The sequence below is a fragment of the Suillus bovinus genome (genome assembly GCF_016758785.1).
Source record: "Suillus bovinus strain UH-Sbo-P2 chromosome Unknown EDB93scaffold_24, whole genome shotgun sequence".
Lineage (NCBI taxonomy): Eukaryota > Fungi > Basidiomycota > Agaricomycetes > Boletales > Suillaceae > Suillus > Suillus bovinus.
In genome coordinates this window covers 170,447-184,228 of record NW_024542080.1, presented here as the reverse complement: position 1 = coordinate 184,228, position 13,782 = coordinate 170,447, and the positions used below count along the sequence as shown (strand labels likewise).

The 13,782-nt window shown below is 48.3% G+C and overlaps 5 protein-coding genes across 5 annotated transcripts; 2 read left to right on the top strand and 3 right to left on the bottom strand.

The window, feature by feature from the left end:
* The first annotated feature begins 65 nt into the window (after positions 1-65).
* EDB93DRAFT_357660 (uncharacterized protein) lies at positions 66-1,347 on the top strand. The gene is made up of 5 exons (XM_041456176.1): positions 66-164; positions 220-667; positions 720-727; positions 784-842; positions 891-1,347. The coding sequence occupies exons 1-5, from the start codon at positions 140-142 to the stop codon at positions 1,227-1,229; spliced, it is 879 nt and encodes a 292-aa protein (XP_041308126.1). The 5' UTR covers positions 66-139; the 3' UTR covers positions 1,230-1,347.
* A 231-nt stretch (positions 1,348-1,578) lies between these two features.
* Positions 1,579-3,349, top strand: EDB93DRAFT_1249995 (uncharacterized protein; the record flags this gene model as incomplete). Its single annotated transcript, XM_041452935.1, has 7 exons — positions 1,579-1,689; positions 1,743-2,140; positions 2,195-2,420; positions 2,472-2,643; positions 2,703-2,815; positions 2,869-3,258; positions 3,314-3,349. The coding sequence occupies 7 exons, from the start codon at positions 1,579-1,581 to the stop codon at positions 3,347-3,349; spliced, it is 1,446 nt and encodes a 481-aa protein (XP_041308125.1).
* A 1,509-nt stretch (positions 3,350-4,858) lies between these two features.
* Positions 4,859-6,178, bottom strand: EDB93DRAFT_357198 (uncharacterized protein). The gene is made up of 4 exons (XM_041456174.1): positions 6,112-6,178; positions 5,935-5,996; positions 5,793-5,875; positions 4,859-5,741 (listed from the first exon to the last, which is right to left on the bottom strand). Exons 2-4 carry the CDS (start codon positions 5,952-5,954, stop codon positions 5,017-5,019), a joined length of 828 nt encoding a protein of 275 aa, XP_041308124.1. The 5' UTR covers positions 5,955-5,996; positions 6,112-6,178; the 3' UTR covers positions 4,859-5,016.
* A 1,945-nt stretch (positions 6,179-8,123) lies between these two features.
* On the bottom strand, positions 8,124-9,373 carry EDB93DRAFT_1084491 (uncharacterized protein; the record flags this gene model as incomplete). Its single annotated transcript, XM_041445839.1, has 4 exons — positions 8,124-8,671; positions 8,733-9,088; positions 9,140-9,191; positions 9,244-9,373. 4 exons carry the CDS (start codon positions 9,371-9,373, stop codon positions 8,124-8,126), a joined length of 1,086 nt encoding a protein of 361 aa, XP_041308123.1.
* A 1,570-nt stretch (positions 9,374-10,943) lies between these two features.
* EDB93DRAFT_357408 (WD40-repeat-containing domain protein) lies at positions 10,944-13,391 on the bottom strand. Its single transcript, XM_041456175.1, has 5 exons — positions 13,144-13,391; positions 12,997-13,096; positions 12,585-12,936; positions 12,091-12,530; positions 10,944-12,030 (listed from the first exon to the last, which is right to left on the bottom strand). The coding sequence occupies exons 1-5, from the start codon at positions 13,218-13,220 to the stop codon at positions 11,377-11,379; spliced, it is 1,623 nt and encodes a 540-aa protein (XP_041308122.1). The 5' UTR covers positions 13,221-13,391; the 3' UTR covers positions 10,944-11,376.
* Between the last annotated feature and the right edge of the window lie 391 nt (positions 13,392-13,782).

The window sequence follows — 13,782 nt, the reverse complement described above, 5'->3', positions numbered from 1 at the left end:
TCGATTGATAGCGGTTACCAAGTATCCACTTCGAAATGATGTAAGTTCAACTACGTAACGGATCTTAAATGGTATTATGGTGAATGATATAAGAGCCATAGCCAGGCCAAGGGGATCATTACATCGTCAATAAGCTACAATGGCCTCCTCCAAAGTCTGGTTTAGTAAGAATTTCCTCTACTCACTAGCAATTTCACTGATGCTAAGCGCCACGCACAGTAACGGGGACGTCCTCAGGATTCGGAAGGTCTATGACGGAGTATGCACTCAGCCAAGGCGACATCGTAGTAGCGACCCTCCGCAAACCGCAAGTCCTGTCCGATCTCACAGCCCGATACTCAGCAGACAAGCTCCTCGTACTCAAAGTCGATGTTACGAAGCAAGAGGACATCGACGAAGCATTCGCGCGCACACGTTCAGCGTTCGGACGGCTGGACGTAGTGTTCAACAATGCCGGATATGGAGTTTTCACAGAAATCGAAGGCACGCCTGATGATGAAGCGCGTGAGCTTTTCGAGACAAATTTTTGGGGCGCGGCGAATGTTAGTCGTGCTGCTGTGAAGTTTTTTAGGGAGGTAAACCAACCAGGCAAGGGAGGGATACTTCTTCAAATCAGTTCGTCTACTGGGTTTCACGCATTTCCTGGGTTTGGTTATTATGCTGCGTCGTGAGTGCGGTATGAATATGGTGTTGGTTAAGATGATGCTGATGTGTTGCAGAAAACATGGTGGGAATCTTGATGCGAGGAAAGTGGAAAGTGCTGATGATTGATTTGATGCATAGCGCTGGAGGGTTTTTCAGATGCTCTCGCGAAAGAGCTGCCAGATTCCTGGAACATAAATGCACGTTGTTCTCTCCACCAATAAATTTATACTCACAACAAGAAGTAGATCTGCATCATTGAACCCGGGGCATTCCACACAGACGGAAACAGAGGGATAGTGGTATTACCGCAGCATCCAGCATACGTCGACGAGTCCTTCCCGACTTCCGTGTTGCATCGGGTAATGAAGAGCCCGGTTTTGGAAGGAGATCCACACAAGCTCACGCGGACTGTGTATGAGGTTGTGCAGGGAGGAAAGATACCTAAGCGGTTGCCTATGGGTTTGGATGCGCTTGAGATGCTGAATCTTAGGATTGAAGATTTAAAGGCGACTGTGGACGATACGAAGAGATGGTCGGTGGATTTGAAGAGAGCTGATGGGGGGTCAGACACCCGCTCTACTTGATCCATATGAGCCTCGTCGAAGTTGTGTTCAATATGCAGACTTATGATTGTTTTTGTTTTGGCATGAATTTGGTTTCTTCAATGCGCTGACGTAGCGACCGAGTTAGCATTAGTGACGTAGTCAACCAATTGTGTAAAATTGTTTATCGTTCCATCATCCAACTAACCTTGCTTCGCAAGGTAACGAAAAGATTTTTCAAGATCTTTCCAGCATAGTTTGGCACTGATCAGTGGTGAGTGCTGCACCTGTGTTCCGAAATTTTTTCGCCCATCCAAGAACCCCCCTTCAAAAATTCTCGTTCTACTACCAACTCAACTTCAGTGGCAAAAGGGTTAACTCAGCCTAGGTCATGGACACCGACCAGCAGGGAAATGTTGAGGCAGCATTCCGTCTCCCAAACGAGTTGATTGCTATAGTTTTCGATGAACTTGATATAGTATCTCTTTTGAGATGCAAGCAAGTATGTACCGTATTATGCACATTTTATATACTGCTGCTCACGCTGAATTCCAGGTATGCCAATTGTTTCGTTCAGTTGTCACCACCAACGCGCAACTTCTCTACAAAATCGAGTTGTTTTTTGGACGGTTCGAGAATGGACGCCACTGTAGTCTTGATACTGCTGGTCGCCTTCGTGCTTGTCGACAGTACCAACAGGCTTGGAACAACTTAGCTTTCCCAAACTCCCAATTCATAAATATGATGGACGGTCATGCTTGGGAACTGTCCGGCGGAGTATTGTGTCAGGCTATGCGGTCACGATCAGGGCTTGCTTGCGTACAACTTCCCTGCAAACTTAAAGGCATTCCCGAGCGGGAATGGATTGTCAATGATTTTGGATTCGAGATCAGAGATTTCACCATCGATACATCTCAGAACTTGATCGTCGCTTTGGAAATTGTAGGTGCCAAGTACGTTTTGATGCGTCTATTTTTGAGAGGCACGTCTGATACTAAATGCCACAGCCCGAACCGGACATGCCATGTACACCTAAGATCCTTAATGACCGGCGAACATCATCCAATGGCTGCCGTGCCCTTCGTCATGCAGCTGCTATCAGACATGAATGAGGAGCTCAAATTCCACATTCAAGTTTGTGGTTCCCGCATCGCAATACTGTGTCACGAACATGCAGATGATCTCAATTCTCAGCTAGCTATCTGGGACTGGAAACTGGGTCAGCAGAAGCTCGTACGTCTTTCACGCTTATTGCTGCAAGTGATTGTTGAGAACTGTTCAAAGTTCATTCGAGACACAGACATTCGATCTTTTTCTTTCGTCACAGAAGACTTACTTTTGGTTGGCGTCGCCGCCATGGAGGGTGACGAAACGCCCCGTCTGGACATCCTTAGTATCGACTGCTTCAGTGCAGAGAGTGAGGAATATAAGGATGTCAACTACATTTGCGCCTGCAGTATCCAAAGATGAAGGGCGACGTTCTAGATATGTTGATTCGATCTGAGCCAACTCCAGGATGGTCTCCACCTCAAACTGTTCAGACTCCCTTTTTCTCCGCTCGCAGTGACCGCATCTTTACCATCACCATGCGGGTCTCCCCCGCAAACAATTCAAGCGAAGAGAGTACTGTGCTGATCGTCCCCTTGTCCACCATCATGGCTCAAGTTGAGCTGTCTCGCAGTACACAAAACGCATCGTCCCATGGACGCAGTGGGGCCCGAATGGCACTTATATGCTCCTTCGTAGCCCGTCCGAAGTCTGGGTTTGCTATGTCTATGGCATGAAGTTCATCCAACTTCTGCCATGGAGAAAAGGAAATTCTGCAAGAGTGTATGATTTCAACAAGTACGCAGCGAGGAGGGATGTTCGAAGTGAACAAACAACGGAACCAAAACTTTTGTGGAAGCGCTTAGGAATGCCCCAGTCACTGAATTCGCGGTGTTCAGCATTTGACGAAGAAGTCAACACGTATCTTCCTGGCCGTGTTGCGTGTGTTGAAGTGATGCCGAGTGATTCCCCTTATGACTGGGAGGCGGCTATGATTGGCGAGGACAACATTATCCTAGTTTCTGTGAGTTTTCGCATACGTCCCGTCTGGCTGGCACTTACGCAAAAGGCACTGCTAGTCTAGTGCAAGAAAGTACGGCTATATCGCCATGTGAATTGTCGTTCTGAAAAGTGTATATCATATCTGTGGATCTATCCCGTGAAATTACCTCAAACGCTTGGATGTCAATTCACTCATGCCTTGCAAGATGGGATGACACTATCCTACCATCAGTAGGCAACACATCACCTGGCTTTAGTTGTCTCCCAGACGGGTCATCGTGACAAATATTTTTAGTGCGCAAAGGGAAGATTATCTTATTTTTGTGATTCAGCAGTGGCTACAGTTATTCCCTGATTTCCGTGGACTTAAAGAACGTCATCTCTTCTAGTGTGTGGTGGCTTTAATCGTTCACGAAAAATGCATGGAGATACTACTACAGGTAGGGTCGACGATAACTAAACTTGACACTAACACAATGTTCTCATCTTTATGACCCCTACATGGGGCAAACTCTCTAGTCATCTAGTCGGGTGCTCGGATACTCAGTCGTGGACCAAGTCGGGGCTTCACGTACATGCTATCAGAGTTTGCTAGGTCTGCTGCCCTCAATCACACCGATAACACGATAATTCTTTCCTTTTTCAGGATTCGACTAGCTTCAGCTGCGGTAATGCCAGAATGTGGTAACCAAAGGCCACTTATCATACGTTGCATGCAAGGAACGAGCCGCGGACTCAGGCCAACTCTGGACTGTCATGAATATGTTAACTTAACTTTGACATGTCGAACCGGATCATGAGCCCAGGGACGCCACCGGTCAAGTTGATCTGCTATGCTAGTTCCAGCCTGAAAGGAACGATCTGATCTACAAGCGCCTGTAGGGATGTGTGAATGAGGCCCTCCGCGGAGGGAGAGGGGCGCGCAAGGAGAACGTACTATCATTGTCAAACTTTTGACATGTCATGATGAAACAGATCTAGAACTTGAGCTTGGGTCACTTCGCCACGCGCAACCGTCATTGAGCCCGTTATTAAGTCTGTTGCGCAGGATCCACTAATAGGAATAATAGATAGCTTACCTGACCCGGGCGCCCGAGGGGTGTAGATCACCGAGTGTGCGTACGTACCCATGATATAAATGTCAATCGAACACCGAGAATTAACTCTATAAATTTTTTTGTGATAACCCTCAGTGCTGTACAGTCTGTGCTTGTCAGTCCCGAAATGTCACTATGCAGTACTGTGAAGTTGTACTAGCTTCTGACTTCCTAGGCTAATTACGAAACTCACTCACCAAACCAATTGTTTCGCTGGTTTCGTAGCATGTGCAGGGTAGACTCGGCGCTGCCATGGCCAGTTGCGAGCATAACCAAACAATCTTAGATTATCACTAAAGACTATGTAGTACAAAAAGGAATAAGGACAATAAGGACATTGCGTCGACAAGGCCAGTTGACAACGCATAGCAACTTAGGGTCCAGGTACACGATAAGGGCAATACAATCATTATTAGCAACAATTGGCAGTGAGGGGACAGAAAAAAAAATTATTGTATGAATGAGGAGGGCGCCAGAACGACGCCAAAATAAAGTGAACGGCACAAAAAAATTAGGGTATGCAAGGCCAATGGTATATATGGTCGAAATGAGATGAGATGAGATGTTGAGCGAGTATGTCAGATTTGAAGATTGGCATGGTTGGGGATGAGGCAGGACAAGACGGAGGGTGTAGCTATCGTTTCTGGAGACTCAAGTGAAAGGGTTGTAATAGCACGCCAAAATTAAGGTGAGTCGGAAAAGGTGAGACCCTTGTGACGCTTCGTGCTCCGTTCGTGGCGTTTGCAGTCGCTCTGATTGAAGAACGCCTGAGAACAGCCAGGAATGTTGCAGACGAATGGTCGAACACCAGAGTGAGATTGCATGTGACGCTTTAAGCTAAACACAGCTGTAAAGGTTTGACCACACTCATCGCACTTATGAGACGCTTGGTGGCGTCGGCGTCGTTGGTTGGCATCAAGCATCGCTGGGCTCGCGACGGGACGAGCCATGCTAGACTCTGAATGCGAGCGAACGTGCCTAGGTGCATCCGGAGGTTGAAGATAAAATGTGGGATCGCTTGGGGAATGGTGATGTCTGAGAGAAGCTGAGCTCCCTCGACGTGAAAGACCTAAATGGGAGGTCATGGGAGACAGGCTACCCTCGGAAGAAGGGGTGGTAATTTCAGACCATGGAGACGAAGGCGACTCATGACCGGGACTGGGGGAGAGTGTGGCGTAGGATGAGGAGGGAGACGGCGTATATATAGGTATAAGGCGCGTGTTGTCACGTAGCATCGTCTGTAATGGTGGGGAAGGTGGAGTCACTTGGACGGTATCAAGAGACTGTGTAAACGGTTCAGGGCCAGTTAAGAATGGCCCCGAGTAAGGTTGGTTGAAAATTTGCGAAGGGTACAAATCATCAGGACTCGGATTTTCCAATGGCGGGAAGGATTGGTTGTAAGGTTCAGCTGGGTACCTGTTCAGCTCGAGGATAGACAACACGACGTGCATCGACTTACATTCTTCGGTAGAGAATAGGGCAGACGAATAAATGTATGACAGTTCATCGTACATATCATATGAAAAGGAGCCAGTGTCAAGCCTATGCGAGCCGACATATGAGTCGAGAGTCAACGACAGAAAGTACGAAAACAAACGTACTGCATGGGAGCAGGCCTCATTTGGTCGGACCCAGAAGGTGACTCTAGATGAATTTGAGGGACCTGCATATGGCGAGAGCGATTATCGTTGGTGAAGGACATTACAGTGGTGAATGGGTACTAAGAATACGGGGCCAGATGAGCGATTATATATGGACTCAGCCTCCTGCAAACAGACCTATTTAAGACAGTGCCCGAGGTGACTATGCAATCTCACCAAACCTCGGCAAATTCTTTTGGGAGACGCCCAAAGACGCCTGCCTCCACAAGGTTCTGGCAAGATGTGGTTAGAGATCTGACAGATCTGATGTTCCTTCTAGGTACCGAGATACGCAGCGCAGTCGTAAAAATCGGATAAGGCCAAACTGACATTTATTGTACCATCGCAGTTGTATGACCCACAAGTTATCCGGAGCCAGTTATCACTGCGGGTGGGAGAAATGAGAGGAAAAGCGCCTTGAATATCTGCATGGAATTTCTGTGGATAGCCATAATACTCGAAAATGTCATGAGCCAGCCAACCAGCCAAAAACGGCTGTGCTTTCCGAAGAGAAATTCAGAGTAGATGGTTGGGAGTTTGAGGGAGGAAATGGTGGCATAGCCACTATACATCCATGGGTCGGGCCGCCAAATAGTACACGCTAGTTCCCCATGATGGCCTGCCACATTTCAAGATCACTACAGTCACCCTCAACCAGCACTGATAGTAACGATGAACAACCTTGTATAAGCACAATCCATCGAATTATTAACTCTCGTGGGGAGTGGGCCGTGCTGCGGCGATGCAGGTTCAGGCGATGCACCTTCTCTCCGATGATGATGGAATAAAAAAAAACAATAATTTTGGTATGCCTTATTTACTACTACAGCCTTCAGATTTAATAATATAGCAAATCACGCAGAGGCGGCAGGCCCAACTCATGATTTGCTTTAGAATGGTTCTTTGTTTGGCCTTGAGAGCGCTTGAGCGGCCAATCAGCCGCCTAACTCATCCCTAAAGTAGTACCATATCACCGCGCCTTTACAACGTGTAGGGTGGCACTGCACTCTCACATGTTCCTCAGGGCTGCCATGCACAGGCAAAGCACAGCGTCTACATCCAAAGTTCTTTTTGGCACGTCAGGCTTGCCAACGAAAGACGTCACCCCTGAAATTGGGGTACACTTCCATTCCAATGGCCTTTGGAACCGGGAGTTTTTGTCTCTATTACGTTTGGTATGGCCTTGCCACGGCGGCTTTCCCCGCAACGGAACACTCATAGTTGACCGAGGCTTTCCTCAAGGATCTTTTACCATTTGGCGGTAGATAATCCCATCACGCAGATCCCCGTTTCACTTTCAGTTAGGTCCATTTTCAAGAACAAGCACGTAGTATTTGTCTCCGCATGCCGAAGAGTATTACTGTGATCGGACTCCTGCACCCCTTTGTCGGTTTGCTATCGGAGTCGACCGGGGCTCAACCCACTTGCCGGTTACTTGATCTCCATGCAAATGACTGATCACGCGAGTTCTTCTGGTCCGTTCTTTCGTTTCTAATCACCATCCCAGGCAATTACTGACATTCATAAATACGGATGGTCTGCTTCCCCAATATTTAGTATGGCCATAATCACTCATTTCCGAAGCCCTCCGATGTCACTGGGCCCTGGCATAATGTGGAGATTGGTGAAATATAGATCCGGAACTTAATATTACATTTGGCCTACGATGTGGACCACCCACTGGCATTCATGGGAATAGACTTTGCAGAGCTTCGGCGACAGACGTAAGATGGACAATTGCCATGAGGTTTGGGGTTTACTCGTGGTTTCCGTTTGTGGAATTTCGAAGTCATTAACCTGGCCACCTAGGTGCCTGACATCTCGGTTCCAAACGAATGGCGAACGAGCTCATCGGGGACGATCGAAGTAATGAGTCTATGTACCACTTGTGACGATCAGTATGGGGTTTTATTATATTTGCATAGCGTTTTTACATTTTCAAGAGTGCCAGCTGATGGAGCAGGGAGGGGCTCTTGTTCCAATGGTGAGTAGAGATGGGTGCCGGAGCGCTCAGATCAGTGACGTTCGAAGGCTATCGGTTGTTAGAACGATGCGGCTCTAGCGTGTGGAAATGACTACATTAGGGTCTTGTTGGCCAGGTCGGACATCAGACTAGTTACCGATTGGTACAAACGAAAACTGATCAGACCTCAATCCTCGTCACTCCCGTAGTCCGCCACTCCCAGCCCTGAAGTTAATGGTTTCGGAGGTATTGCCTTTGGATTTACGACAGATAATGAGACGCCGTTCCGCTTTCTTATTTCGGCAAAGTATTTGAGACCTTCCATTGTATCGGCTGACAGCAGACCAAGGGGCTGGAGTGGAGGCTCTGATATCGCTTCTTGTGGCGGTGGCAGCTCAATTCGCCGCCGTTTTGCCTCTGGGTCGCCAGATTCTGGGTCTTCTACCACTTCTCCTTCGTCATCCAGCATATCTCCATCCTCTAACGCACGGACAGCCCGCATGGCATCAACAATACGAGGGTCCATCCGCGCTTTGATAGCTTCCTGCCCGATCTCCTCCAGTCGCCGCTTTTCCGCCACCTTCTGCACCGGATTGGGATCCTCGGTGGCCCATCGAACGTTCAAGATTTCATCATTGTCAAGGGACTGGCACGCCATGGCCTCTTTTGCAAACTGTGCGCCGAACTCCGAGACATAAGTTACGAATGCGACACTACGATACTGTAGCACGCGGACTGTAAGGAAAGGGGGGGCATATTTTAGATGCCATCTCCACAAAAGCTTTCAATAACGTACTGCGTTCAATTTCGCCCCACTCTTTGAAGTGCCTGATGACAATTTCTTCTGTCTCTGGACCTGGGCCGGTCTCCTTGATTCGACCAACGTATAGCGTTCTATTTTGTCGGTTGAAACTACCAACACCACCCATATCATCTCTGTAATCTGAGAATTTGTCTCGAGCGAAACAATCTTTACTCGAATCAGGTAATGCGTTATCGGGGTCGGGAAGAGTGTGAAGGTAGTCGCACTCCCATCCATATGGGCAGCATCCACGAGCAAAGAACAGACAACAATAGCGAATACCAGTCGTGTTCGCTCGAGTCAGGCCTGAGTCCTTCTTGATGTTGCACCGAGTTTGCGATTTTACTTTGCTATAGCAGAGTCAGACATTGAACTAAGGGATAGATACGCATTAAACTCACTTGGAGTAATTATCTTCTCGGTCACCTCCAGCCCACTTGTTGTACCAGATATCTGCAATTACGCTCGTGAAAAGTCCTCGTTGACAGACATCATTGACACTTACTATATTCCTTCCCGGTCTGAGGCGTCTCCTTTCTTTCCACATCTCCCGCTTTCACTTGCTTGCGCGCAGGCTTGAGTTTTTTGGCTGGCTTTGGTTTTGCCACCACGGTTGTTATTTCGTCTGTGCTCATGATGAAGAACCTGGCTAGTAAGAACCTGACCAAGTGCTTGATTGGTGGATCATTCGCTGACTAAGCTGTCGTTGTGTGAACCCCCAATGATGTGGCAACTTGTGAGTTCTTAATGACAATCAGCCTTCAAGCTTCAGGCTCCCTACATAGTAGGGTCGCAGTGTGGAGTGCTCAGCCTTGGGATATAGTTCAGCCACATATGCACATCATAGCCATCGCCGTCGCTACCCCATCGATCCTGCCAATTGTCGAATTTCTACAACTTCTTAACTCTAAGAAGGTTACACGTGGTGGTATGTGTCAACAATTTGTCCATGGGTTAAAATAATCCTTCCATGTACCGCCCTCAGTTATAGTGTTATACGACGGAAATTAGTTGACCTTTTGCGTCAATTGGATTGCTTGGAGTTGATGAACTCTGTGGATCCAATCTTACAGGGCGTTCTCGAATAATGGAGGCGGTACGAAGCGACGACGAAATATTTTCAAGATCCAGCCGGATCGGCCGCAGGTCAGGACGCCCCAAGCGCAGATCATCACGGTCGGCCGAGGAGCTCCAGTTCGACCTTCCGGCAGAAACTGGAAATTTGCCGTTCATCGTTTGCCTATAGATTGTTCGCTCGTGTATCTCAATATTCTGGGTCCAGACTCATCACGGTCGGGAGATCTTTAGCGCTATCAACGTTCAACGATAATTACATGCGAGCCCATCATGATAACTGTACGCGGAAACCTACGTGAAATCCCGCGGGATTTTGACGATTTGCAAATTAATTCGCTCCAGTTCGTAATGTTGTCGAGGAAACAGCTGCGTACACTACATAATTGTTACGCCGCCAGTGATCCAGCTAAGCTTGTTGCAGAAGTACGTCCTACCTATCTTTGGTCCGCTAGTCGTCCTTGGCAAACGAAACGGAGAACTCAAGGTGGCGGGAGATTGATATGGTTGCTACGTATATGTCGTACATCCATTATGCTACTGTGGAGCAGTCCGAGGGAGCCTCTAGATATCTTCGAACTGACTATATCTGTTTATTTCATGTTGATCAATGGAGATAATGTGACGTACTACGGACACCCGCATGTTGGAATAATTCGACTGCTAAATCAAAAGACTGTGATCCAGCCAATCGATAGTACTAGTGTGATAAGATGCGAGTCAAAACCTCCTCAGTCAGCGCTTCACCGTTCGGAGTTTGATCCGTTCAAAATGTGTTCTGTAACTGCGGGATCACCAGAGTCCTTGAGGATCGCCCACCTCTAACTCCATTCCCCGCAAAAGGTTGTCATGACTGTGTTTTACTGTACATCAGGCCAAAAGATCGGACCTTGCTTACCGCGGGTTGGCCCGTTGAGCGCGCGCCGCGGCCACGCTGGACAGCCAATTAAAGCACTGGCAATCTGGGAGAATATTGGATGGGACCAATCAAATACAGTATCATTGACCTGTGAATACTCTCATGGAATGAAAGATCCTGAGAGTGCGTCGATAATAATAATGGGATTTCGATTGAGTGTATGATCCGAGTCAGTTGAGGTTGGCCAAAGCATGGCTATGCCACATCCCCTTCCAGGACAAGGCCTCGAATGCTTGGCAGAAATTCTACCACAGGATAGCCCCAACAATACAACGAAAGAGAGGTGCACAATAGGAATGGATACATCATAAATTCACTAGCGTGGTTGGTATCAAGTTCGTGTGTGTGTACGTATACAAACATCAGAAACGGAATATAGAAATGCAACTATTACAGTACATGAGTTGAGCACGATCAGACACGAGAAAGCACGATGTGCGATGTGAGTAAGTGCGCATGAAAAGATGATAGCAAGGAAGGGATAGGAAGACAGCAATGTGACCAGTAAGAAACCAAAACGGAGTAGTAGATCCAACCGCATGAACACAAGACCAACCCCGCAGAAAAGTATTCGTAGCACGTCCCGAAATCGTCAGAAGTCATACATGTGCGTTGAAACACGTGGTGGGAAGCATAAACGGGCCCTTAAGCCCACTGGCCACTCCCCCACCAACGTTTTGCTGAACCGCGTACGGCCCACTCAGCAACACCAGTCGTCGTCGCTACATACAGGAAACCTCCTGTTGGGTCGAAGCACGTTCCTGCAATATCCACATCTTCATGTTCTGCCACAGTCCCTGGACGGTCAAGTTCTCCTTCCTCCTCATACGTTCGTCGCGAAGTGCGCCAGTAGGGGTGGAAGATGGGTGTCATGGAACGATACGTCGGGCTTGCAGGGCGATACGGCGGACTTGCGGGACGGTATGTTTGGGAAGAAAGAGGCGATGGGCTGATGGGCCGATATGGGCTTTGCGGGCGGTGCAAGTTCATTGGAGGTGGCGAGCCCCCACGCGACAAGCAGTCCACCTCAAACTCATCGAGGTCCATCGTATCGCCTTCATCACTGCCACTTGTTCGATCTGACATCCTCGAGGGCGGTACGCTTGTCCATGATGCTGTCCGGGGCAGTGCACCGTGTTGAGGTAGGACACGTGCACTCAGTCGCGCTCCTGAATGTCTAAGTGAGGAATGGGCGGGTGTATGAGCAGGAGGTGTTTTTCTGCAAGAGATGTTGGGAATGCGGATGATTTCTTCAGTTTCGAATGTTCGAGCATCGAGGACGTGTAAGAGATTGGTGTGCTGTATAGATTATCATGATCAGCTTGAGTATAAAACGATGATACTCCGAACCCTGCACACCTCGGTATACGTCATTATCTCGTGTCCTGCCCGCGCACCAACTCCGCCACACCCAAATTTGACGCTCCGTGCGCCCCATCCTGGCGCACGTGAAGTTCCGCCAGTACGTGCCCAATCCCATGGATCATCACTCATCCACTCGCTGTCACCACCGCCCCTCTCACGACCCGTATGCAGCACCTTTAGCGGTTTTGTGCTCCGCACGTCCCAGATTGCGACAACTCCTTCTTGACAAGCAACGGCGAACTTGAGCCCGTCAGCGCTCCATGCGGTGCTAAAGGATGCTACGAGAGAGTTGGGATGGATGGAGATGGCGGGCGGGATCTGTAATGTTGTGACGCGATTGAAGGTAAGCTGAGCGCCGCCTGAAAGAGAGTGAAGGTAGATCCGAGGAGAGTCTCCAACTGAAAGTAAGGTACGGCCGTCGGGTGAGATAGAGGCTGTATATATTCACAGGATTAGATTATTTCCTCACACGTGAGATAATAACGTACAATGATTCACAGGCTCTTTGAGTTTGAGGATTCCACAACACCTAAGTTCCTGTGCCCCACGGACTCGGAGGGGTACGTCGTAGAGGCGAACTGTCGAGTCATTATTACTCACAACAAGCCGCGGTTCATTAGAACTGTAGAATGCGCGTGAAAGGAGGACGGAATTGTTGATGCTTCCAGTGAGCTTGCGGGAGAACTGCCAGACCGCACGGTTACGCGATGGACTGTGAAGTGAGAGGTGAATCTCGGTATCCTGACCACCTGCTGCGAGGAGTGTGTGTGGAGAATCAGAAAGATTGAACGAGGAAAGTGTGTTTGGGGTAAATGTGAGAGCGGCTACGAGCCTGGGTGCCTAGGAGCCATAAATGAGAATCGTCCTTGCGACCCTTACAAAGGATAAACGAATACGCACCAAGTCTGGAGCATGAAGGTCATGCTCAATAATCGATTTGTTATGAATGTAATTGACTACGCCTGCCTCGCGTGGACATATGATTAAATCTCGAAGTTGTCTGCAGAGCGATTCAGTAAGGAGCAACCATGAAGGATAGAAACTTACACATGGCCGATTGTCACGTCTGCCGGTGCGATGACACTTGGAGTGGTCGACGCCAGCAACGACGAAGTGAGAGCCATGACTAGGAGTGCTAGCCTTTATAATAATGGCAACTTGAAGATCCTGCGTGTGAGGTTGAGAACTTCATCAGCTTACTGGTACTCCAAATACGGCCCGGATCCTCTGTGGCCCACCACGTGATCCACCGAGGTTCAAAAAACTTTCCTTTTTGTCGATGTCAGGTCAAGTAGGAAGCTGTGTGGTTGAATCACCCATGTCATATTCAACGTAGCCCTTTCAACACGGAGAAGAACGAAGTAAATGTCATACCTCCGTTAATGTGAACAAATACGTCACTTTGTGGGGGAACATTGTTCAAGTGAGTCCTCCTCGCCAACTTGTGTTGACAGAGAAATAGATTCCATGTCGTCTGGGACACGTCGTCGTCACGGGGCATCGTTGGGGAGGGTCTTGGGACAAAAATCTTGGAGAACAAGACGAAATACAAGTGTGAAAAAAGACGCTTCGGAAATGAACAAGCTCAATATTATGAACGTAAATTTCCCTTTTTCGCATGAGCACCTTACAAAGTTATTTAAGATACTCATCATCTCTTTGCAGCGCTAGTTCATCAATACCCCA

Excerpts from the sequence above, each read along its gene's own strand:
- EDB93DRAFT_357408 (XM_041456175.1), bottom strand. The coding sequence starts at position 13,220 with ATGGCTCTCACTTCGTCGTTGCTGGCGTCGACCACTCCAAGTGTCATC. Across the intron at positions 13,097-13,143 it reads GACGTGACAATCGGCCATGT|ACAACTTCGAGATTTAATCA; the intron begins GTAAGTTTCTAT and ends ATCGCTCTGCAG. Across the intron at positions 12,531-12,584 it reads CAAAGAGCCTGTGAATCATT|CCTCTATCTCACCCGACGGC; the intron begins GTACGTTATTAT and ends GAATATATACAG.
- EDB93DRAFT_357660 (XM_041456176.1), top strand. The coding sequence starts at position 140 with ATGGCCTCCTCCAAAGTCTGGTTTA. Across the intron at positions 165-219 it reads CTCCTCCAAAGTCTGGTTTA|TAACGGGGACGTCCTCAGGA; the intron begins GTAAGAATTTCC and ends CGCCACGCACAG. Across the intron at positions 843-890 it reads CAGATTCCTGGAACATAAAT|ATCTGCATCATTGAACCCGG; the intron begins GCACGTTGTTCT and ends AACAAGAAGTAG.
- EDB93DRAFT_357198 (XM_041456174.1), bottom strand. The coding sequence starts at position 5,954 with ATGAGGCCTGCTCCCATGCA. Across the intron at positions 5,876-5,934 it reads ATGAGGCCTGCTCCCATGCA|GCTTGACACTGGCTCCTTTT; the intron begins GTACGTTTGTTT and ends CGGCTCGCATAG. Across the intron at positions 5,742-5,792 it reads CCTATTCTCTACCGAAGAAT|CTGAACCTTACAACCAATCC; the intron begins GTAAGTCGATGC and ends ACAGGTACCCAG.